The sequence below is a fragment of the Colobus angolensis genome, unplaced genomic scaffold (assembly GCF_000951035.1).
Source record: "Colobus angolensis palliatus isolate OR3802 unplaced genomic scaffold, Cang.pa_1.0 Scaffold95, whole genome shotgun sequence".
Taxonomy (NCBI): Eukaryota; Metazoa; Chordata; class Mammalia; order Primates; family Cercopithecidae; genus Colobus; species Colobus angolensis.
The window spans coordinates 2163844-2188723 of NW_012123487.1; the positions used below are offsets into that span (position 1 = coordinate 2163844).

Below are 24880 nucleotides of genomic sequence, written 5' to 3' on the forward strand. Positions count from 1 at the left end.
AGGTGGAGTTTCCCTCTGTCACCTAGGCTGGAGTACAGTGGCACAATCCTAGCTCACTGCAGACTCTAACTCCTGGGCTCAAGCAATCCTCCTGCCTCAGCCTGCCAAATAACTGGTACTACAGATGTGTGCCACCATGCTTGACTAATTAAAAAAAGAGAGAGATGGATGGGGTCTCTCTGTGTTGGCCAGGCTGATCTCAAACTCCTTGCCTCAGGCAATCCTCCCTCCTTGACCTCCCAGAGTGCTGGGCTTACAGGCATGAGACAGTGTGCTCAGCCTTAAATTCTCTTTCTTATAAGTAAGCTTATAAGAATAGCCAAGATAATTTTGAGGAAAGCTTAAGAAGATAGCTTGAATGGCCAGATATTAAGACTTAATGTTGGTGTGGTGTGGTGACTCACCCCTATAAATCCTAGCGATTTTGGGAGGCCAAGGCAGGAGGAGCCCAGAAGTTTGAGACCAGCCCTGGTAATATGGTGAGACCCTGTCTCTACAAAAAAAAAAAAATTCGCCACATGTGGTGGCATGGACTGGTAGCCCCAGCTACTCAAGAGGCTAAGGTAGGAGAATCACTTGAGCCCAGGAGGTCGAGGCTGCAATGAGCTGTGATCACGCCAATGCACTCCAGCCTGGGCAATAGAACAAGACTTCGTCTCAAATCTAGAAAAGACAACGTTAAGTGAGGTGATTATTACAGAGGATGCGTTAGAGTTCATGTCCTTTGCAGGGACATGGATGAAGCTAGAAGCCATCATTCTCAGCAAACTGAGAAAAGAAAACCAAACACTGCATGTTTTCACTCATAAGTGGCAGCTGAACAGTGAGAACACATGGACACAGAGAGGGGACTATTACACACTAGGGCCTGTCGGGGGATGGGGGGCAAGGGGAGGGGAGAGCATTAGGACAAATACCTAATGCATGCATGGCTTAAACATAGATGATGGGTTGATAGGTGCAGCAAATCACCATGGCACATCTATATCTATGTAACGAACCTGTACATTCTGCACAGTATCCCAGAACTTGAGGTAAAATTTAAAAAATAAAATCTCTAGCTCTAAAGGTAAGGAATGCATGGGTTAGTGGAATAAATTAAATGACACTACAAATTCAGCAGTTGGACAAAATCTGAAAGTAGCCTATTGTATTAGTCTGCTCTCACATTGCTATAAGGAAATATATGAGACTGGATAATTTATAAAGAAAAGAGATTTAACTGGCACACAGTTCTGCAGGCTGTACAGGGAGCATGGCAGCATCAGCTTTTGGGGAGGCCACAGGGAACTTAGAATCATGGCAGAAAGCAAAGTGGGAGCCAACACTTAGAGAAGGAGGAAGAGAATGAGAAGGGGGAGGTGCCATACACTTTTAAATAACCAGATCTCATGAGGACTCTATCAGGAGAACAGCACCAAGTTTAGCACCAGGATAATACTAAAGTGTTCACGAAGGATCCACCTCCATGATCCAGTCACCTTCCACCAGGCCCCACTCCAACACTGGGTATTAAGATTTTACATGAGATTTGGGTGGGGACAAATATCCAACCTATATCAGCTATTCTGAGGGACAGCTGGCCTGATCTCTTCACCAAGTTGATGTCGTGTAAAGTAAAGGGTGCAGGGATTCAGGAGAGCACTCTTAAAGGTTATAAGTGATTTAAGAGATATAAAACCCAAATGTAATATATGGACTTTGATTGGATCTTGATAAGAATAAACTGGGAATAACACTTTTTTGTAAAGCTGTTGGCAAGGGCCAGGTGCGGTGGCTTATACCTGTGATCCCAGTACTTTGGGAGGCCGTGGTGGGCCGATCACCTGAGGTTGGGAGTTTGAGACAAGTCTGACCAACATGGAGAAACCCCATCTTTACTAATAATACAGAAAAATTAGCTGGGTGTGGTGGTGTATGCCTGCAATTCCAGCTACTCGGGATGCTGAGGCACGAGATTCACTTGAACCTGGGAGGTGGAGGTTGCAGTGAGCCAAGATTACTCCATTGCACTCCAGCCTGGGCAACAAGAGCAAAACTCCATCTCTGGGAAAAAAAAAAAAAAAAAAAAAAAAAAAGCTGTTGGCAAGGTTTAAATATGAGTCAGGTATTAGATGATGACAATAAAGAATTCTTAATTTTGAAAAAAAATTTAACATATAAAAATTAAGAGAAAAAAATTGGCTAAGCTCAGTGGCTCATGTCTGTAATCCCAGCACTTTGGGAGGCCGGGATGGGTGGGCGGATCACATGAGGTCAGGAGTTTGAGACTAGCCTGGCCAACATGGTGAAACCTCGTCTCTACTAAAAATACAAAAATTAGCCAGACATGATGGCACACACCTGTAATCTCAGCTACTCAAGAGGCTGAGGTAGGAGAATTGCTTGAACCCAGGATGCAGAGGTTGCAGTGAGCCTAGATCACGCCATTGCACTCCAGCCTGGGTGACAGAGCAAGACTCTGTTTCAAATAAAGGAAAAAAATAATGCAGGAATTTTAAGAGCATTGAAAAACTGACAGGAGGCTGGTGTGGTGGCTCACACCTCTAATCTCAGCACTTTGGGAGCCTCAGGTGGGCGGATCATGAGGTCAGAAGTGCGAGACCTGCCTGGCCAATGTGGTGAAACCCTGTCTCTACTAAAAATACAGAAAGTAGCCAGGTGTGGTGGTGTGCGCCTGTAATCACAGCTACTTGGGAGGCTGAGGTAGGAGAACAGCGTAAACGCAGGAGGCAGAGGTTGCAGTGAGCCAAGGTCCCACCACGACTGCACTCCATCTACCCTGGAACAGAGGGAGACTCCATCTCAAAACAAAACAAAACAAAACTGACAGGAGTGTGAGGAATTACCAAACCAAGAAGGGAGGAGGAAATCCAGAGAGTTCCCAGGCACGTTGGCTGAACCAGAAGAGATTGCTGAAAGACCGAGCAGTACTTTTGACACACTCATGAATCTAGAAGGACAATAGAGGCTAGGATCTACCAATATAGGGAGCCTAGAGTTTACTCCACATATTTCAATGTATACTGAAGGGTTCCCCCTGGGAATAAGGGTGAGCTAGAAGTAAGCCAGCCGTTCTGTGAATTTTATTCATCTGTATAGCCCAGTTATTGATTGCAAGCACTGAAATTTAATTAAGTTGATTATAAGTGGCTAGTATCCTAGATGATTGACAAAATAAATGTACTAAATGAAAATTATCTCTAGGGGAAAACATTTTCCTGCACCTCAACATATTTCTGTAATTCTAAGATGTACATTTTTTTCACATTAGTATTTATTTATTTATTTATTTGTTTGTTTGTTTGAGATGGAGTCTTGCTCTGTCGCCCAGGCTGGAGTGCAGTGGCTGGATCTCAGCTCACTGCAAGCTCCGCCTCCCGGGTTTACGCCATTCTCCTGCCTCAGCCTCCCGAGTAGCTGGGACTACAGGCGCCCGCCACCTCGCCCGGCTAATTTTTTGTATTTTTTAGTAGTGACGGGGTTTCACCAGGTTAGCCAGGATGATCTCGATCTCCTGACCTCGTGATCCGCCTGTCTCGGCCTCCCAAAGTGCTGGGATTACAGGCTTGAGCCACCACGCCCGGCCCACATTAGTATTTAAAATGGAAGTATAGGCCGGACGTGGTGGCTCATGCCTATAATCCCAGTACTTTGGGAGGCTGAGGCAGGTGGATCACGAGGTCAGGAGGTCGAGACCATCTTGGCTAACATGGTGAAACCCTGTCTCTACTAAAAATACAAAAATTAGCCAGGCATGGTGGCGGGCGCCTGTAATCCCAGCTACTCGGGAGGCTGAGGCAGGAGAATGGCATGAACCCGGGAGGTGGAGCTTGCAGTGAGCTGAGGTCGTGCCACTGCACTCGAGCTTGGGTGACAGAGTGAGACTCTGTCTCAAGAAAAAAAGAAGGAAAAGAGGTATATCAGATGTTATGACATTTTAAATTGCTGCCAGGAGGCAGTTGTAACATGGTTGGCATTACCTGCACATGAGCAGACTTGGTTGTCATTTGTGGTATCACTGAAAAACTGTATTTTTTAGTCAGACCATTTAAAATGACCACTTAAGAAAGGGCAGCAAATTCTAGTTGTGATCTGAAAATCTGTGGGCTTCTTTTGGTAAGATTAAAATAACCTCAGTATTAGACCTTGCCAAATGAATGTTGTTGGCTTAGAAGAAAACTCCCGGAGACATAGTGTGGCACTATTTACTATTTAGAAATGCAACGTTAAAAAAAGAAAAGAAAAAGGAAATGCAGCATCATCACACTGCTGGGCTTAATTGGAGGAAAAAAGAAAAGAAAAAAAACAACAACAACATCACCTTTGTTTTTAGTAGCACAGGCAGCAGCACTGTTTGGAAAAACTGAAAATCTATGACCCTGGGTGGGAAAAATGATTCAGAAGATTCAGATTCTGAATGTGAGTTATTAGAAATACCTTAACCAGTTTTATATTTTTCTTTTTGTATAAGAGCAACACGATAAAAATGCATATCTAGTTGCATAAAAAGCTTCCAGTAAGAAGTAAAAATTCTAAGCCATAGAAGTCATTGGTTGGCATTATTTTTTGTTTCTTAGTACTACCTGAAATAAATGTTATGTCTTATAATTGGCTGTATCTTAGATTTGATTAAATGCTGTTCAGTGTCCAGACATGCAGCAAGACAAGTTAACATGAATTATTACTAGAAGAAACAGTTTAGATCGGCAGTGGACCACAGGGCTCCACGTATTCTGGAATTAATGAATCAGTGATTATAAAAGAACAATATTTAACACATCAAAAGAAAGAGAGGAGATTTCTGTAGAAAACCTAAAATTCTGAAATTATCACAGATTTTAAAAAATCAAATAGAAAATCTAGAAATGAAAAATACAAAAACTCAAGTCTGTTTTGGATGGTTTTTTTCCAGCATATAAAACATAATTGAGACCAGCTTGGGCAACATGGGGAAATCTCATCTCAACAAAAAATAGAAAATTAGCCAAGCATGATGCCTTGCGCTTGTGGTCCCAGCTACTTGGGAGGCTGAGGTGGGAGGATTGCTCAAGCCTGGGAGGTCAAGACTGCAATGTGCTGTGATTATGTCACTGCACTTCAGCCTGAGTGACAGAACGAGACCTTATCTCAAAAAAAAAGGCCGGGCGTGGTGGCGGGCGCCTGTAGTCCCAGCTACTCGGGAGGCTGAGGCAGGAGAATGGCGTAAACCCGGGAGGCAGAGCTTGCAGTGAGCTGAGATCCAGCCACTGCACTCCAGCCCGGGCGACAGATCGAGACTCCGTCTCAAAAAAAAAAAAAAAAGGAAAAATAGTAATTGAGAGAATTAGTGATCTGAACGATGACTCAAAAGAGGCTCTAGAATAAAGCATGAAAAGACAGTACAGGAGAGTGTAGGAGGCATAGTTAAAAGGTCTGTTGTGTCTTATTAAAGTCTCAAAGAAGAGGGACATTGGGGTATCAACTGTATTTAATGATACTGGCTGAGGATTTTCCAAAAGTGATAAAATCAGACTTTAGAATTAAGAAACCTAATGAACACCAAGCAGGATTGAGAAAAAGAAACCTACCCTTAGGCATGTCATAGTGAAACTGTAGAAATAAAGACAAAGTCTCAAAAGCAACCAGGAGAAAACATTTCAGCTTCCAAGGAGCAAAAATATCTGACCTTTGACTTTTAGTTATAGCAATTGTAGAAGCCAGAATATCTTCAATATGCTGAAATAAAACAACTGCCAACATAGAATTTTATTTGCTGTGAAAATATCCTATAATTTCGAAGTAAAGGTGAAATAGATACTATCATACAAAACAAAATAATAACAGAATTTACCAACAAATATGTGCTAAAGGAAATGCTAAAGAAGTTTTTGGGCAGATGGAAAAAGAACTCAGATGAAAAGTTGGAGCTTCAGGAAGGATGAAGAACAATAAAAAGTTAATGTGCTGTCTATCTTGATAAACTCTGTTATACAGAACAATAGTAATATCTTGTTGGGTTTAAATGACAATAACGTATAAACCAGAAGGGAAGAAGGAAGACACAGAATAATTAAATGGCGTAAATTGTTCCTAGTTTCTTTCATTATCCAGGAAAAGGTAAAAGAATCAGCTAACAGTAGACTTCAATATATCAAAAATGCACGAGTACACAAATATTGTACTCTAGTTCATAGTTTGTTTCTCACAAGGGTGTAGGGTTAGCAGTTCTGAAACCACCTCTTGTATACTTGGATTGAACAAGTAAACATTGTAGATACTGAGATCCAGACTTGCAATGTCAGAGAAAGAAATAAGGAAAGGAAGAAAACTAGTATGAACCTTTGGTGTTCAGTTAGAATCAGAGATGTCAATATGAACTCAAAGTTTTATATATGTATATACATGTATAGATTGATTCAAAATAAACATACATGCGTTTGTATGTCTTGGGTTACACACATACATTTCCTAGCTCAGTCCACTAGGGGGGGACCTTGAAGCATTCACACCCGAGTAACATGAGCATCCCTAGTGCCAGACCCTGATTTTTTATTTTATTTTATTTTGTTTTATTTTACTTTAAGTTCTGGGATAAATGTGCAGAACGTGCAGGTTTGTTACATAGGTATACATGTGCCATGATAGTTTGCTGCACCTATCAACCCGTCATCTAGGTTTTAAGCCCTGCATGCATTAGGTATTTGTCCTAACACTCTTCCCTCCCCTTGTCCCCCATCCCCTGACAGGCCCCCATGTGTGATGTTCCCCTCCCTGTGTCCATGTGTTCTCATTGCTCAACTGCCACTTACGAGTGAGAACGTGCAGTGTTTGGTTTTCTATTCCTGTGTTAGTTTGCTGAGAATGATGGTTTCCAGCTTCATCCATGTCCCTGCAAAGGACATGAAATCATTGTTTTTTATGACTGCATAGTATTCTATGGTGTATATGTGCCACATTTTCTTTATCCCGTCTATCATTGATGGGCATTTGGGTTGACTCCAAGTCTTTGCTATTGTAAATAGTGCTGCAATAAACTTATGTGTGCATGTGTCTTTATAGTAGAATGATATATAATCCTTTGGGTATATACCCAGTAATGGGATTACTGGGTTGAATGGTATTTCTGGTTCTAGATGCTTGAGGAATCGCCATACTGTCTTCCACAATGGTTGAACTAATTTACACTCCCACCAACAGTGTAAAAGCACCCCTATTTCTCCACATCCTCGCCAGCATCTGTTGTCTCCTGACTTTTTAATGATCACCATTCTAAATGGCATGAGATGGTATCTCGTTGTGGTTTTGATTTACATTTCTCTAATGACCAGTGATGATGAACTTTTTTTCACGTGTTTGTTAGCCGCATAAATATATTCTTTTGAGAAGTCTGTTCATATCCTTCACCCACTTTTGGATGGGATTGTTTGGTTTTTCTTGTAGATTTGTTTAAATTCCGGCCGGGCGCGGTGGCTCAAGCCTGTAATCCCAGCACTTTGGGAGGCCGAGATGGGCGGATCACGAGGTCAGGAGATCGAGACCATCCTGGCTAACGCGGTGAAACCCTGTCTCTACTAAAAATACAAAAAACTAGCCGGACGAGGTGGCGGGCGCCTGTAGTCCCAGCTACTCCGGAGGCTGAGGCAGGAGAATGGCGTAAACCTGGGAGGCAGAGCTTGCAGTGAGCTGAGATCCAGCCACTGCACTCCAGCTCGGGCGAAAGAGCAAGACTCCGTCTCAAAAAAAAAAAAATAATAATAATAATAAGATTTGTTTAAATTCCTTGTTGACTGTGGATGTTTGTCAGATAGATAGATTGCAAAAATTTTCTCCCATTCTGTAAGTTGCCTGTTCACGCTGATGATAGTTTCTTTTGCTGTACAGAAGTTCTTTAGTTTAATTAGATCCCATTTGTCTATTTTGGCTTTTGTTTCAATTGCTTTTGGTGTTTTAGTCATGAAGTCTTTGCCCATGCCTGTGTCCTGAATGGTATTGTGTAGGTTTTCTTCTATGGTTTTTATGGATTTAGGTTTTACATTTAAGTCTTTAATCCATCTTGAGTTAATTTTTATGTAAGGTGTAAGGAAGGGGTCCAGTTTCTGTTTTCTACATATGGCTAGCCGGTTTTCCCAGCACCATTTATTAAATAGGGAATCCTTTCCCTATTGCTTATTTCTGTCAGGTTTGTCGAAGATCAGGTGGCTATAGATGTGTGGTGTTATTTCTGAGGCCTCTGTTCCGTTCCATTGGTCTATGTATCTGTTTTGGTACCAGTACCATGCTGTTTTGATTACTGTGGCCTTGTAGTATAGTTTGAAGTCAGGTAGCATGATGCCTCCAGCTTTGTTCTTTTTGCTTGGGATTCTCTTGGCTATACAGGCTCTTAAAAAAAAAAAGTTCCATATGAAATTTAAAGTAGTTTTTTCTAATTCTGTGAAGAAAGTCAGTGGTAGCGTGCAGACCCTGATTTTTAAATACTATTATTCAGTACAAGAAAGCAGAGCTCCTTGAAATAGTAGTTGATTCCAGGGCTAGAGCAGGGAAAATGCAAGATCAGTCTATAACATCTTGTGGTGCCAGAAAGTAAAGATATGCACAAAAAAGTAAGAGGAAATGTCCAAAGGATACAGGAACCAACCTGAAAGGGTTATCAATGGCCCAAATTAGAACAGTTATAGTAACAAAATGATAATATTGGATTAAACCTGTAGAAAAAAATAAATGTGCCTGAGTCCATACTGAAATGAATGAATGAATGTGTAGAGACTGAACAGCTCTCCCTAACAGAAGAATTCCAATTAAGAATTTTGGAGGATTGTAGGAATAAAATATTACCTTAATCAAATACTACAGTAATAATTGCAGGCAAAATCTATCATTGGGTGCTAAAATTAGTGGACAAAAGTTTGATGAGAAACAGGGTATTTGCGGCCGGGCAGGGTGGCTCAACCCTGTAATCCCAGCACTTTGGGAGGCCGAGATGGGCGGATCACGAGGTCAGGAGATCGAGACTATCCTGGCTAACACGGTGAAACCCCGTCTCTACTAAAAATACAAAAAAAAACTAGCCGGGCGAGGTGGCGGGCGCCTGTAGTCCCAGCTACTTGGGAGGCTGAGGCAGGAGAATGGCGGGAACCCGGGAGGTGGAGCTTGCAGTAAGCTGAGATCCGGCCACTGCCCTCCAGCCTGAGCGACAGAGCGAGACTCTGTCTTAAAAAAAAAAGAAAGAAACAGGGTATTTGCATAGTCTTAGAGTATCTCCTTATATTTCTTAATTACGAAAGGAAAAATAGTAACTTTACTGTAGAGAAACTCAGAAGATATCTTAACCAAGAAATCAAGATTACCATCGCCAGTGATAAGACATTGTCTTTATAGACTCTGTAATAGGATGCACTGAGGAGGTCACAATGTCACTTAGCTGTTATTGTTTGCAAATGCATAACCTCAAACCAATCATGAGAAAACATCAGACAAACCCAGTTGAAGGACATAAAGTAAAATACCTGACCATTACTCTTCAAAATTGTCAAAGCCATTAAAAAAAAGAAGAAATTGAGGATTGTAAGAGTAAAGAAACATGACAGCTACTTGCACTGTGGGATACTGGGCCAGAAAAAGGACTTTAGTGAAAATACTGATGAAATTTGAATAATATGTGTAGGTTACTAGTTAATAGTATCGTATCATTGTTAATTTCCTGGTTTTGGTCATTGTACTATGATTATATAAGATTCTAATATTAGGAGTAGCTGAGTGAAAGCCATTCTGTACTATTTTGCAACTTTTTTGTAAATCTAAAACTATTTCAGGCGAGGCGCAGTGACTCAGCACTTTGGGAAGCTGGGGCGGGTGGATAGCTTGAGCTCAGGGGTTCAAGATCAGCCTGGACAACATGGTAAAATTTTGTCTCTACCAAAAATACAGTAATAAAAAAAAAAATTAGCAGGGCGTGGTAGTGTGATCCCAGCTACTTGGGAGGCTGAAGTGGGAGGATCTCTTGAGCCTGGGAGGCGGAGGTTGCACTGAGCTATGATGGTGCCATTGTACCCCAGCCTGAACAACAGAGTGAGACCCTGTCTCACAAAATAAAAAATAAAACTATTTCAAAAGAGAAAGTAAGTGGTTAAACAAATTGTGGTATAGTCATACAATGGAATGCTGTCTAGCAATAGAAAGGATGAACTGTTTATACACACAGCAGAATGGATGAATCTCAGAATAATTATGCTGAGTGAAAGACCTCATAAGAAATAGTATGATTCCATTTATATGAAATTTTAGAAAATGTAATCTAGCTGAGAGCAGTGGCTCACGCCTCTAATCCCAGCACTTTGGGAGGCTGAGGCAGGTGGATCACCTGAGGTCAGGAGTTCAAGACCAGCCTGACCAACATGGAGAAAACCCCATCTTTACTAAAAATACAAAAAAATTAGCCGGGGTGGTGGCGCATGCCTGTAATCTCAGCTACTCGGGAGGCTGAGGCAGGAGAATCACTTGAACCCGGGAGGCAGAGGTTGCAGTGAGCCAAGATCGCGCCATTGCACTCCAGCCTGGGCAAAAAGAGCGAAACTCTGTCTCAAAAAAAAAAAAAAAGAAAATGTAATCTATAGTGACAGAAAACAAATCAGTAGTTGCCTGGTCATAGAGACAAGGTCACAGGCAGAGAGGAGTGGGAGGGAGGGATACAAACGGGCACCAGGATACTTTTGGGAGTAATAGATATGTTCACTATCTTAATTCTGGTGATGATTTCATGAGTGTATATGTGTCAGAACTTAAAGTTATACACTTTAAATGTGTGCATTTTATAGTATGTCAACTATACTAAAATAAAGTTGTTTTTATTTTTAATGCATAATATAATTTTTAGGACATCCATTAAAGTTCTAGAACGGGCATGGTTGGCTCACGCCTGTAATCCTAGCACTTGGGGAGGCCAAGATGAGAGAATCACTTGAGTCCAGAAATTTGAGACTAGCCTGGTCAACATAGCGGGACCCCATCTCTTCAAAAAAAAATATAAAAATTAGCCAGACATAGTGGTGCATGCCTATAGTCCCAGCTACTTGGGAAGTTGAGGTGGGAGGAATGCTTGAGCCCAGGAGTTAAAGGCTACAGTGAACTATGACTGTGCCATTGCACTCCAGCCAGGTGACAGAGCAATACCCTGTCTGTTAAAAAAAATATATATAATATGTACAATATAAAATACATATATAAGCCTATATTATTTCCAGACTAACGGAGGGGAGACAATGAAATAAATAGTCAAATATTCTAAAAGAAGGCATAAAGAAGAAAAAAAGGAACATAGAACATGTAGAACAAATAGTAAATTCATCAAAAAATTCAAGAAATAAATCAGTACTGACATTACTGATATAATATACTAAATTTATATAAAATTTATATGAATATATACTAAATATTCCAGTTAAAGAGATATACAAGATTTAATGGAAGAAGAAAATGTGTATGTGCTATGTAAAAGAGAAACAACTACAATGTAAAGATGCGGAAAGATTGTAAACAAGATGAAAATAGATACATCCCATATTATCCAAAGTACAATATTTAGGGGTTTGCAGTAAGGGATAAAACTATTAGATGATGCTAACTTTTAGGTTAGAGGAATGCAGCGTTGTACTTGGAAGGGAAACTTGGGGTTTAGACAATAATAAGGTTGTTTACATAAGTGTTTGTTTTATGAAAATTTGTTACGCTCCACGTTTGATTTTTATACACTTTTCCCATATGAGTATTCTATTTCACAATTTATTTTTAATTTTTAACTTTTTTTATTTTTTTTTGAGACGGAGTCTCTCTCTGCCCCCAGGCTGGAGTGCAGTGGCGTGATCTCAGCTCACTGCAACCTCCGTCTCCCAAGTTCAAGCAGTTCTCCTGCCTCAGCCTCCCAAGTAGGTGGGAGGGACTACAGGCGTGCACCACTATGCCCGGCTAATTTTTGTATTTTTAGTAGAGACAGGGTTTTTCCATATTGGCCAGGCTGTTCTCAAACTCCTGACCTCAGGTTATGTGTCTGCCTCGGCCTCCCAAAGTGCTGGGTTTACAGGTGTGAGCCACTGCACCCAGCCTTAATTTTAAAATAATAGACACAGTGTTTTGATATGTTGAACAGGCTGATTTCAAACTCCTGATGCTCCTGCTTGAGCTTCCCAGAGTGTTGGGGTTACAGGCATATGCCACTGTGCTACATATTTTTTTTAGGTAAAAAACCAAACAGCAACTAACACATGGCCCAGACAAACAATCAGTAATTTGGGAGCAATTGGTTTGCCTTATAGAAAAGTAAATCTTTTAGAAAAGTATGCCTCACAACATACAGAAAAAGACACTTGTAACTGTATTGAAGACCTAAATAGAAGGGAAAGCAAAATTTAACTGTTAAGAGAAAATTCAGGAAAAAATTTCTGTGCTCTTATGGTACAAGATAATTTTTTTTTTTTTTTCGAGATGGAGTCTTGCTCTGTCACCCATGCTGGAGTGCAGTGGCACGATCACGGCTCACTGCAAGCTCCACTCCTGGGTTCACACCATTCTCCTGTCTCAGCCTCCCAAGTAGCTGGGACTATAGGTGCCCGCCATCACGCCTGGCTAATTTTTTGTATTTTTAGTGAAGATGGGGTTTCACCGTGTTAGCCAAGATGGTCTCGATCTCCTGACCTCGTGATCCACCTGCCTCAGCCTCCCAAAGTATTGGGCTTACAGGCGTGAGCCACTGGACCCAGCAAAAAAATTAAAACTGATAATAGTAAGTAATGTAATCATATGAGGAAATGGGAAGTCATTGTTGTTTGAAGTATAAACTGGTGCAGCCTTTTTGGAAAATAATCACAATATCTCGAAAAATTAAAAATGAAGATTGAAAATACCTCTAACATTTTCACTTCTATGCATATAAACTAGAGGAATTTCTCAAGGAGATTGGGTAAGAATGTTTGTTGTATTATTTGTAACAGTGGAAAAAGTATACAGTAAATCTGTTCGAGACTAGGTAAACTAATGTGGTATCCACAAAATGGATAACAGTGTAACTATAATGTATTGTTTTCTTTTTCAGGCTATTCACATGGATTATTTTGGTTGTAGGTTAAATATGTTATGTATTATAACCCTCTCCATCTGTGTAGGAACAGATTTGCTAGTTTACGTTTGTAGAGTTTTCCCTTAAGTGATCATTATTACTGATACTTCCCTAAATTCAAGATTTTTTTCCTTAAACATTGACTTCTCTTAATCTATTCAGGGAAAATAGTAGTATTCAAAAATTTATTTTGCTTCTTCATTATTTATGCTTTTTTGTAGGACTAATGTTTCAAGCCAGACTCCCTCTGCCAAAAGAAGTTTGGGATTTCTTCCTCAGCCAGCTCCTCTTTCTGTTAAAAAACTGAGGTATAACCAGGATTACACTGGCTGGAATAAACCAAGAGTGCCCCTTTCCTCTCACCAACAGCAGCAACTGCAGGGGTAGGTTAATTCTTTCATTTTACTTTCTTTTTTATAAAGTGATTCAATAGAAGTGTGCTTTGGTGTAAAACATAATTAAAGGAGTCACATTAAAGTTCTAAAATATTTAGAAATTAGATCACTTATTAAAGATTTGTTACATCCATAAGTAATGTTAACTTCATTTTCTGCTCGCCAAACAATTTTAGAACTTTGGAATATATATAATATTCATTTTAAAGCAGAAAATGTGTATTTTCCAACCCGTTAACACTTCATTCTGCGGCTGAGATACTTTCAACATTTTTTATATATTTTCCCTAGTTTCTTCATGGTTATATATTTATTAAACACAAAAAGGAGATCATAGTATAATAACTGTAGTAATTATAGTAGCTATCTTTTTAATTTTTTTTTTTAATAGAAATGGGGCCTCACTATGTTGCAGGTTGGTAGAATTCCTGGCCTCTAGCAATCCTCTCTCCTCAGCCTCCCAAAGTGCTGGGATAACAAGCATGAGCCACTGTGCCTGGCCAGTAGCTCTGTTACCTAAAGTATTTATTGTGTGCCAGATACTGTCTGCTAAGTGTTTAAATTGATTTTTTTTTCTTTTAAATCTTCGCAGCAAGTCTTTGAGATAGATATATTAACAATCTGGTTTTATGAATAAAGTAAGACTTAGCAAAGTTAATTAACTTGCTCAAAGTGATATAGTCAGCAGTACAGCAGTAGTAAATCCGGGCAGTTGTGCTCCAGTTGTGTTCTTAATCACTATGCTATATTGCTTCTCTGTTTCTTTTTCACTGCACATTAATCTTGGCACCCTTGTATATTAACACAGAACTTTCAACCACGTAAGTGTGCATTTAGGTTTCCCTTTTTTCCAAATATAATTCAAGCTAGAATGAACATTGTTATACACATATGTATGTTTTTAATGCTTGTTGGAACTTTTCTATAGGATAAAATATTGGAAGTAAAATTGTTAAGGATTAAGACTACAGAAGGCAGTTTGAAATTTTTAATTATTTTTACCAGACTGCTCTCTCATAACCTATCAACTTATTTGTTTTTAATCTCACTCAAAGTACTGCTTTTATACCAGCTTTAAACTTACAACATTACTTGAATGCGTGGTATATGCCAAGTGGCTTATTCATAGTAGTTTATATGCTTCATATATTTGCAGAAAACATAAAATTTGCAGTGAAAACAATTCACTCTCCTTTCTGCTTACCTGTTGCTTTCTCTAATCTTCATCTTTTCTACTCTTTCTTCTATGATGTTTGCTTTCCAGTCAAATGCTTAATTTCCTTTGTTCTTCATTCTAATTGTTCTACCTCAGTTATCTTGCTGCCTCCTAACCAGACAACATTTTATATTGGTCTTATCTATCCCATTTCATAACCATTCTTCATCTGGGTCTTTGTCTACCCTAATCTTACTTGTTTCATTTTCCTATTGCCTTCTCTTGTATATTTTTTAGTTTACTTGTGGTTTCTGTTATTCACCTCCTTCAGACTCTTTTCAGAGCCTTGTGAGTTGCCACCCTTGGTGCTCTAGGCTCCTCCAGTGTTTCTTTCATTTCTGTATAGTGCCTATACCCATCTCTAGAAATAACATTTTTGAGCAAAACTCTGTCTCAAAAAGAAAAAAAAAAAAAGATTCAAACTAAGGATCACAATGGACAAGCAAGAATAAATGAAATGACAAATACTTGAACTCAGAACAGATGGAGAAGAAAAGGTGTATTGAAAATGAAGTTTTAAATTGAAGATACCCAAGTGAAAATAATTTCAAATGAAAATGGGCTTTAAAAAGGAAAGTCGGAAAAGAAAAAAAAAAAAAAGAAGAAGTGTAAAAAACCAGAAAGGGCCGGGCACAGTGGCTCATCCCTGTAATCCTAGCACTTTGGGAGGTGGGTGGATCGCCTGAGGTCAGGAGTTCGAGACCAACTTGACCAGTATGGTGAAACTCCGTCTCTACTAAAAATACAAAAATTAGCCAGACATGGTGGCGTGTGTCCATAATCCCAGCTACTCAGGAGGCTGAGGCAGGAGGATTTCTTGAACACAGGAGGTGGAGGTTGCAGTGAGCTGAGATCGCGCCACTGCACTCCAGCCTGAGTGACAGAGTGATACTCCATCTCAAAAAAAAAAGCCAGAAAGAAAGTAGTTGAATTAGAAAAAGGCAAAGAATACACCCATATTACATATAATTAGTGTCCCAGAAGAAGAAGATCAAAGCATTGAGACAGAAGTAGTGTTAAAAAACTATAATCCTGCTGGCATGGTGACTCATGCCTGTTATACCATCACTTTGGGAGGCAGAGGTGGGTAGATCTCTTGAGCCCAGGAATTCAAGACCAATCTGGGCAACATAGTGAAACCCCATCTCTACAAAAAGTATAAAAATTAGCTGGGCTTGGTGGCGTGCACCTATGGTCCCAGATACTCAGGGGACTGGGGCAGGAGGATTGCTTGAGCCCAGGAGGTCAAGGCTGCAGTGAGCCATGATAGTCCACTGCACTTCAGCCTGGGAGACAGAGAACGAGACCTTGCCTAAAAAAAAACAACAAAAAAACTATAATCCAAGAAAACTTCACTGAAATAAAAGTCTTGAATCTATATATTGAAAGAGTTTTCCAGGTATCTGGAAAATTGACCTAGAATATTCAAGACAAATCTTAGTAGAACTATTAGACTTTAAAGACAAGGAAGATCCTCAGTTCCTTAATCAAAAAGATGAAATAATTTACAGGGGCAACAGAAGTAGACTGGCATCAGACTTCTCAAAATCATCATGCAGAGCAGGATAACATTAACATCATTTTCAAGAAACTTGATGAAAGGAGGCGTGAAACAAATATTTCATGCCAAGCCAAGATGTCAAATATGCAAGCTAGAGAAAAAAAGTTTGAACTATAAGAACTTGGAGTACTATACACACATTTGCTCTTCCTGAGAACTGTACAGAAAATGAGCTTCATGCATCCAAGAGTAACTGGAGAAACATTGACAAACATTTCATGTATTCAGTTATAGAACTAAGACAAACAATGGTGAGAATACATATAAAAGAATGGTATATAAACATTATGTCAGCTGGGCATGATGGCTAACACCTGTAATCCCAGCACTTTGGGAGTCTGAGGCAGGCAGATCACTTGAGCTCAGGAGTTCGAGACCAGCCTGGGAAACACAGAAAAACCACGTCTCTACAAAAAGTACAAAAAAAAATTTAGCTGAATGTGGTTGTGCACACTTGTAGTTCCATCTGCTTGGGAGGCTGAGGTGGGAGGATTGCTTGAGCCTGGGAGGTCGAGGCCACAGCGAACTGTGGTCACACCACTGCACTTTAGCTTGAGTGACAAAGTGAGACACTATTTCCCCCCCAATTTTTTTTTTCTGATAAAGTAGTAAGATTGCAACTAAAAGAAAATGGGCAAAGAGAGAGAAGGAAGAAAGTAGAATAATGTAGTTGACTGTTTCATAAAGTAATAGGTGTGAGTCAAAGGATACCATTTAAAATGAATGGGCTGAGTGCAATGGCTCACGCCTGTAATCCCAACACTTTGGGAAGCCAAGTTGGAAGGATCACTTGAGCTTGATAGTTCAAGACCAGCCTGGGCAACATAGTAAGACCCTGTCTCTACAAAAATAAATAAATAAATAAATAAAATGGGCAGGCTAGGCCAGGCACAGTGGCCCACATGTGTAATCCTAGCGCTTTGGGAGGCCAAAATGGGGGGTCACTTGAGGCTAGGAATTCAAGACCAGCCTGGGCCACATAGCAAGACCCTTTCTCTACAAATAATAAAAAATTATCCCAACATGGTGGTACATGTCTTTAATCCCAGCTACCGGGGAGACTGAGGCTGGAGGATCGCTTGAGCCAAGGAGTTTACAGTTACAGTGAGCTATGATCATACCACTGCACTCCAGCCTAAGTGACAGAGCAAGACCTTGTCTCTAACATAAAATAATAAAATGGACAGGCTAGATGGTTTTAAAAATTTATGATAAAGGGGTTAACAGCAATATAAAAATAGTCTAAAACTGTCTTGCAAAGCAAAACTGAACTCTGCTGCATACTAGAAATATACGTAGAACAGTAATTCAAAAAGTATTATAATAAAGGGAAGGAGAGATTATTTAATGAAAACAATTAAGAAATCAGAGGCTGCAGTTCTGATATCCAATAAAGTAGAACTTAGGTCAGAAATTTATATGCTAGGCCAGAAACCTGTATATTTCTCCTTCCAGGTCTGTCAGTTTTTACTTTTATGTATTTTATAGCTTTGTTTTTGGCACATACACATTTAGGATTATATTAATTACATCTTAATGAATTGACTTCTCTATTGTTATGAAATGCCCCTTTTTATCCCTGATAATATTTTTCTGAAGTCTACTGTGTCTTATATGAATAGTGACTCCACATTTTTATGATTAGATCATCCAGTCTAAATTGATAGTTGAAGTATTTAGACCATTAACATTTTTCACAATTATGGATAAGGCTGAATTTAAGTCTACCATCTTGCTAATTGTTTTCTATTTGTTCCATCTGTCCTTGGTTACTTGTTTCTCTTTTCTTTCTTTCCTTTGTGTTCATTTTATCTCCATTATTGCCTCCCACCCCACACCATTTATATTATTATCATACATTTTACTTCTTTTTCTTTTTCTTTTTTTTTGAGATAGAGTTTTGCTCTTGTTGCCCAGGCTGGAGTGCAATGGCGTGATCTCAGCTCACTGCAGCCTCTGCCTCCCAGGTTCAAGCAATTCTCCTGCCTCAGCCTGCAGAGTAGCTGGGATTATAGGCATGCGCTACCATGCCTGGCTGATTTTGTATTTTTAGTGGAGTTAGTAGAAACGGGGTTTCTCCATATTGGTCAAACTGGTCTCGAAGTCCCAAACTCAAGTGATCTGCCCGCCTCGGCCTCCCAGAGTGTTGGGATTACAGGCATGAGCCACCGTGCCCAGCCCATTTTACTTCTATGTATGTTACACATCCCACAATACGTAGTTATGTCTTTTTTACAGCCTTACTAATTCATGTACCATGTAGTTACCTATTTAAAGTGTATTATTTGGTGTTGTTTTTTTACTTTAAACAGTCCAGTAGTATTTAAAGAAATTAAAACATGAGACAGAAATGTATTTTGTATTTTCCCACATGATTTCCCATTTTAAGTGCTCTTTATTGTTTTGTGCAGATCCGAGTTTCTATCTGGTATCATTTTTCCTTCTGCATGAAGAATGTCGTTTTAACATTTCTTACAGTGCATGTCTCCTGGCAGCAAGTATTCTCAGATTTTGTTTGTCAGGAAAAGAATTTTGCTTTTAATTTTAAAAGATATTTCCATTGGATCTAGAAATCTAGCTTATATAGAACTCTAACTTGATAGCGTGTTTCTTTCAGTATTTTAAAGATTTCTTTGTCTTCTGTTTTGTATAATTTCTGACTAGAAGCCTATGGTCTTAATCTTGTTTTAGTCTTAACTTTACAATTATGTACTTTGTTTCCCTAGTTCTTGCATATTCAAAATGTTTTCTCTAGCTTGGATACTTGAAAAATAGTTCGGACCCAAAATCCTTGGGTCATGCTTTCTTTCCTTGGGTTTCTTATAATGCTACTTTACTGTTACCTTGCTTTGTATTTGCTTTTCAGAAATAAGATGCCAGTCTAATTCTTCTGCACTTGTAAGTGATTTAATCTTTTTCCCTGAAGATGCTGAGACAGTTTTTTTCTGACTGCTTTTCAAGATTTTCTCTTTGTTGCTAATTTTTAGCAGTTTTATTTTGATGGGCTTCATTTTGATTCGTGTTTATCTCACTTGGGATTTGTTGAGCTTCTTGGATCTGTGGGTTTTTATCAGATTTTGAACGTTTTTATAGATTTTTTTTTCAGATTTTTTTTCTGACTCTTCTCTCCTCTGGATTCCAATTATATTTGATATAAATATAATAGTATTTGATATCATCCCACAGGTTAGTGGGAATCTGTTCTGTTGCTGTGTCTTCAGGTTCACTGATATTTCCTTCTACAGTGTCTAATATGCTATTAATCCCATCAAGTGAAATTTTCATTTTAAATATTGCGGTTTTCATCTCTAGAAGTTTAATTTGAGTCATTAAAAAATCTTACACTTTTCTCATTATGTTTATGATTTCCTTTCCATTCTTGATCATGTAGAGCATATTTTAAGTAGTCATTTTAATATCCTGGTCTGCAGTGGTTTTGATTGTTTTGAAACTCCAGTTTAAGTTCTTCTTTTTCATTTCTGTTTTTTTTTTCTTCTTTCTCAGCTGTGTGATCTGCTTAAGTTCTTTTTGAATATAGAGTGTCCTTTACTCTAAGGCTAATTTGCTTCCTTTCCTAAAGCATAGTTCGTTTGGGGTCTCTGTTAACACTGTGAATTCATCTAGGTCTCGCTACTCTGACTGGTGGAAATTCAAACTGGTGGAATGTTAGTCCCTGCATGAGTTTCTGGGAGTTGTTTGGCCAATAGCTGCACAGTAAACATTCTTTTCCTTGAAGTTGTTCTTGATTAGTGTCAAGAAGACTGAGTTTCACTCTGCATACACAGGTTGGTATTCAGCCAAATATTCAAGCAGACCGCTGTGCAGATTTCTGGAGCTTTTCCTTTGCTCAGTTCTCTCCTCTCAAATACTCTGTCCCAGAAATCTCAGCAACCTCAGCTTTTCGAACTCGTTTCTCTCAGCTCAACTTGGTAAGATTTCTGAGTTCTGTTTGTGTGCTCCCTGAATTGCAGTTCACAAATTGCCTCCAGACAGAAAATCTGGGTAATAGTAGGGCTCACATCATTTATTTTCCTTCTCTTATGAATCACTGTTTTGTGTTGCCTTTTGTCTGGTATCTGCAAATAGCTATTTTCTCTATTTTGTCCAGTTTTCTCATTGTTTATAGTAGGAAGGTAATTCCAGACTCTCATACTTCCTCATAGGCAGAAGTAAAAACAGTAGTTCTCTCAGGTACTCAAAATTGACATCACCCATGGGCAACACAGGAATATCATGTATTCCTGAATGTAATGCCCTTAGGATACAGTACCCACTAGACATGTGGTTCACACCTGTAATCTCAGCACTTTGGGAGGTCAAGGCAGGCAGATTGCTTGAGCCCAGGGGTTCAAAACCAGCCTGGGTAACATGATGAAATTCTGTCTCTACAAAAAAATACCAAATTAGCCTGGCATGATGGTGTGCATTTGTAGTCTCAGCTACTCAGGAAACTGAGGTGGGAGGATCATCTCAGTCCAGGAAGGTCGAGGCTGCAGGGAGCCAAGATTGTGCCACTATGCTCCAGCCTGGGCAACAGAATGAGACCCTCTCAAAAAAAAAAGGATTGGATGTGAGGGCGATCTGGCTGTGACCTCTGTCACCCCATTGTCCACCAGGGTTGATTTGGCTGATCTGACTGGCTCGGCAGGTATCCCTTTCCTCCCTCACCACCCCATGTGCGTCCATCCCAAACCTGCTTGCTCAGTCAAAGAGGATGACCATCCCCAATAGAGGAGGACTGGTCTTCAGTCAAGGGTATACAAGTAGCTGCACTCCCCTGCTAGAACCTCCAAACAAGCTCTCAAAAAAAAAAAAAAAAGGATGACATGGTATCACTGTTTGCTTGTGTGCTCTTCCAGTTTGTGCTGAATCTCATCATGAGGAAACAGCAAACCCAGTATGAAGGACGTTCTATTAAAAATAAGGCTAGGTCAGGTGAGGTATCTCATGCCTGTAATCCCAGCACTCTGGGAGGCCGAGGCAGGTGAATCACTTGATGTCAGGAGTTCGAGACCAGCCTGGTCAACATGGGGAAACACCCTCTCTATTAAAAATACAAGCTGGGCATGGTGGCTCATGCCTGTAATCTCAACACTTTGGGAGGCAAAGGCGGGCGGATCACTTGAGGTCAGGAGTTCAAGACAAACCTGGTCAACATAAGGAAACCTCTACCAAAAATACAAAATATTAGCCAGACCTGGTGGTGCACGCCTGTAATCCCAGCTACTCGGGAGGCTCAGGCAGGAGAATTGCTTGAACCTGGAAGACGGAAGTTACAGTAAGTCAAGATGACACCACTGCACTCCAGCCTGGGTGACGGAGCAAGACTCCGTCTCAAAAAAAATAAATGAATACAAAAATTAGCTGGGTGTGGTGGCACATGCCTGTCACCCTAGTTATTTGGGAGGCTGAGGCAAGAGACTTGCTTGAACCCAGGAGTTAGAGATTGCAGTGAACTGAGATCATGCCACTGCACCCCAGCCTGGGCAACAGAGCAAGACTCTTGTCTCAAAAAAAAAAAGAAAAGAAAAAAATAGCCTGGGTGCAATGGTTCATGCCTGTAATCCCAGCACTTTGGGAGGCCAAGGAAGGAAGATTGCTTGAGCCCTGGAGTTCAATACCAGCCTAGGCAACATAGTGAGATCCATGTCTACAAATATTAAAAAATTACCCAGGCATAGTGGTACACACTTGTAGTGGGGAAGCTGAGGTAGGAGGATTGCTCCAGCCTGGGAGGTTGAGGCTGCAGTAAGCCGTGATCACACCACCGCACTCCAGCCAGGACAACAGAGCAAGACCCTGTCTCAAAAACAAAAATAAAACAACCCAGGGGTAGGGAGAACTGTGTTCTTCAAAAATGTCAGTGTCATGTAAGAGAAAGCTGAGGACTTACTCCAGATTAAAGAAAACTAAAGAGACATGAAAACATCATGTGATCCTGGACTGAACTTGTACGTAAGTGAGGGAAAAAAAGCCATAAAGAACCTTAGATCAATTGACAAAATTGAATTAAAGAACGTATATTAGATAGAATATTGTATCAGTGTTAAATTTACTGATGCTCTACAGTTAAATTAACTGTACTCTGGTTATTTATAAGAATGGTCGTATGAAATACACACTAAAGTATTTGGAACTAAAGGGGTTTAATAAATGCAACTTACTCTGAAATGGTTTCAGAAAAATATATATAGAGAGGGATATTAAGTGATGAAGTGCATGTTACAGAAGTATGATAGTTGGTGAATATGGGTAAAGATTTTTGCATCTTTTCTGGAAGTCTAAATTTATTTCTAAATAAAAAGTATTTGTTTGTTTTTTAAAAAACGTAGTCTCACTGTGTTGCCCAGGCTTGAGTGCAGTGGCGTGATCTCGGCTCACTGCACCCTCTGCCTCCTGGGTTCAAGCGATTTTCCTGCCTCAGCCTCCCAAGTAGCTGGGACTACAGGCACATGCCTCCACGCCCAGCTAATTTTTTGTATTTTTAGTAGAGACGGGGTTTCACCATGTTAGCCAGGATGGTATCCATCTCCTGACCTTGTGATCCACCTGCCTCGACCTCCCGAAGTTCTGGGATTATAAGCATCAGCCATTGTGCCCAACATAAAAAGTTTTTAAAATATGTTTGTACTTAGGAAAACGGTTTGGCAGTACCTAAACACATATATTCTATGACCCAGTAGTTCCTTTTCTGAGCATTCATTTTCAGAGAAATGAACAAGTTGTATTTAAGTGAAAAAAATAAATTATAAGTAAGAATGAATAGCACTTTAGTAAGCCCCCAGTCATGTCATGTTTAGCATTCATTTTGAAAATGTGTACTTTTCCATTAGATCAAACTAAGTTTTTATTTATTTATTTATTTATTTATTTTGAGACAGAGTCTCACTCTGTTGCTGAGGCTGGAGTGCAGTGGCACAATCTCGGCTCACTGCAACCTCCGCTTCCTGGGTTCAAGTGATTCTCCTGCCTCAGCCTCCAAGTAGCTGCGATTACAGGCGCATACCACCACGCCTGACTAATTTTTGTGTTTTTAGTAGAAACAGTGTTCCACTATATTGGCCAGGCTGGTCTCAAACTCCTGACCTCAAGTGATCTGCCTGCCGCAGCCTCCCAAAGCGCTTGGATTACAGGCGTGAGCCACCACGCCTGGCCTATTATTATAATGTCATAATGCAGTGGTTCTCACCAGACCAGCAGCATCAACATGATCTAGTAACTTGTCAGAAATGGGCATTTTTGTGCCTTCTTTTTTTGGACACATTTGTATCCAAACCTACTGCATCAGAAACCTTGGGGTTAGAGTCCAATAATATGTAGTTAAACAAGCCATCCAGGTGATTCTGAAACATGTTAAAGTGGACAACTCCTACTATACTGAACATACTTTAGGAATTCCTGTTGCCTTCTAAAGCACTGTTTCTTTAATTTTCAGCTTCTCCAATTTGGGAAATACCTGCTATATGAATGCTATTCTACAATCTCTGTTTTCACTCCAGTCATTTGCAAATGACTTGCTTAAACAAGGTATCCCATGGAAGAAAATCCCACTCAATGCACTTATCAGGTAATCATTATGTACTGTGCTTATTGAGTAACCTTTTACTTCATTGGTTATAGAATAATGGAATTTTAGACACTCAAAAATTTTCTGTGCCGTTATTAGTAATTATTCTTTAAAATATCATGCCATGTCATGCTAACTTTGTGTTTTTTGTTTTACCAGACGCTTTGCACACTTGCTTGTTAAAAAAGATATCTGTAATTCAGAGACCAAAAAGGATTTACTCAAGAAGGTTAAAAATGCCATTTCAGCTACAGCAGAGAGATTCTCTGGTTATATGCAGAATGTGAGTATTAATTGTTTTAAAACGTTTCAGAGACCTGACATGGTGGCTCATGTCTGTAATCCCAGCACTTTGGGAGGCCTAGGTGGGCAGGTCACCTGAGGTGACTGAGGTCAGGAGTTTGAGACTAGCCTGGCCAACATGGTGAAACCCTGTCTCTACTAAAAATACAAAAATTAGCCAGTTGTGGTGGCATGCACCTGTAATCCCAGCTACTCGGGAGGCTGAGGCAGGAGAATTACTTGAATCCAGGAGGCAGAAGTTGTTGTGAGCCAAGATCATACCACTGCACTACAGCCTGGGTGACAGAACAAGACTCCATCTAAAAAAATAAATAAATATTTATAAAAATAAATAAAATAGGCCGGGTACGGTGGCTCATGCCTGTAATCCTAGCACTTGGGGAGGCCGAGGCGGGTGGATCACGAGGTCAGGAGTTCGAGACCAGCCTGGCCAACATGGTGAAACCTTGTCTCTACTAAAGATTAAAAAAAAATTAGCCGGGCATGGTGGCACACGCCTGTAATCCCAGCTACTCAGGAGGCTGAGGCAGGAGAATCTCTTGAACCTGGGAGGCAGAGGTTGCAGTGAGCTGAGATTGCACCATTGCACTCCCACCTGGGCTACAGGGCAAGACTCCGTCTCAAAAAAATTAAAATTAAAATTAAAAAATAACATTTCAGAAATCATGGAACTTGACATGATTTTAGTGTGTTTCTTGATTTTTATTTTAAAACAAAATTTGTGTATGTGTGTTCATTATAGATTGAAAAA

General features: G+C 39.9%; 1 protein-coding gene across 1 annotated transcript in view; it reads left to right on the top strand.

Moving 5' to 3' along the window:
- Positions 1–24880, top strand: part of USP37 (ubiquitin specific peptidase 37) — a 108274-nt gene that overhangs the window by 35219 nt on the left and 48175 nt on the right. Inside the window, exons 8-10 of the mRNA XM_011932264.1 lie at positions 13309–13470; positions 23695–23826; positions 23986–24109. Coding sequence (XP_011787654.1) covers positions 13309–13470; positions 23695–23826; positions 23986–24109 — 418 coding nt within the window. The remainder of the gene's footprint in view (positions 1–13308; positions 13471–23694; positions 23827–23985; positions 24110–24880) is intronic.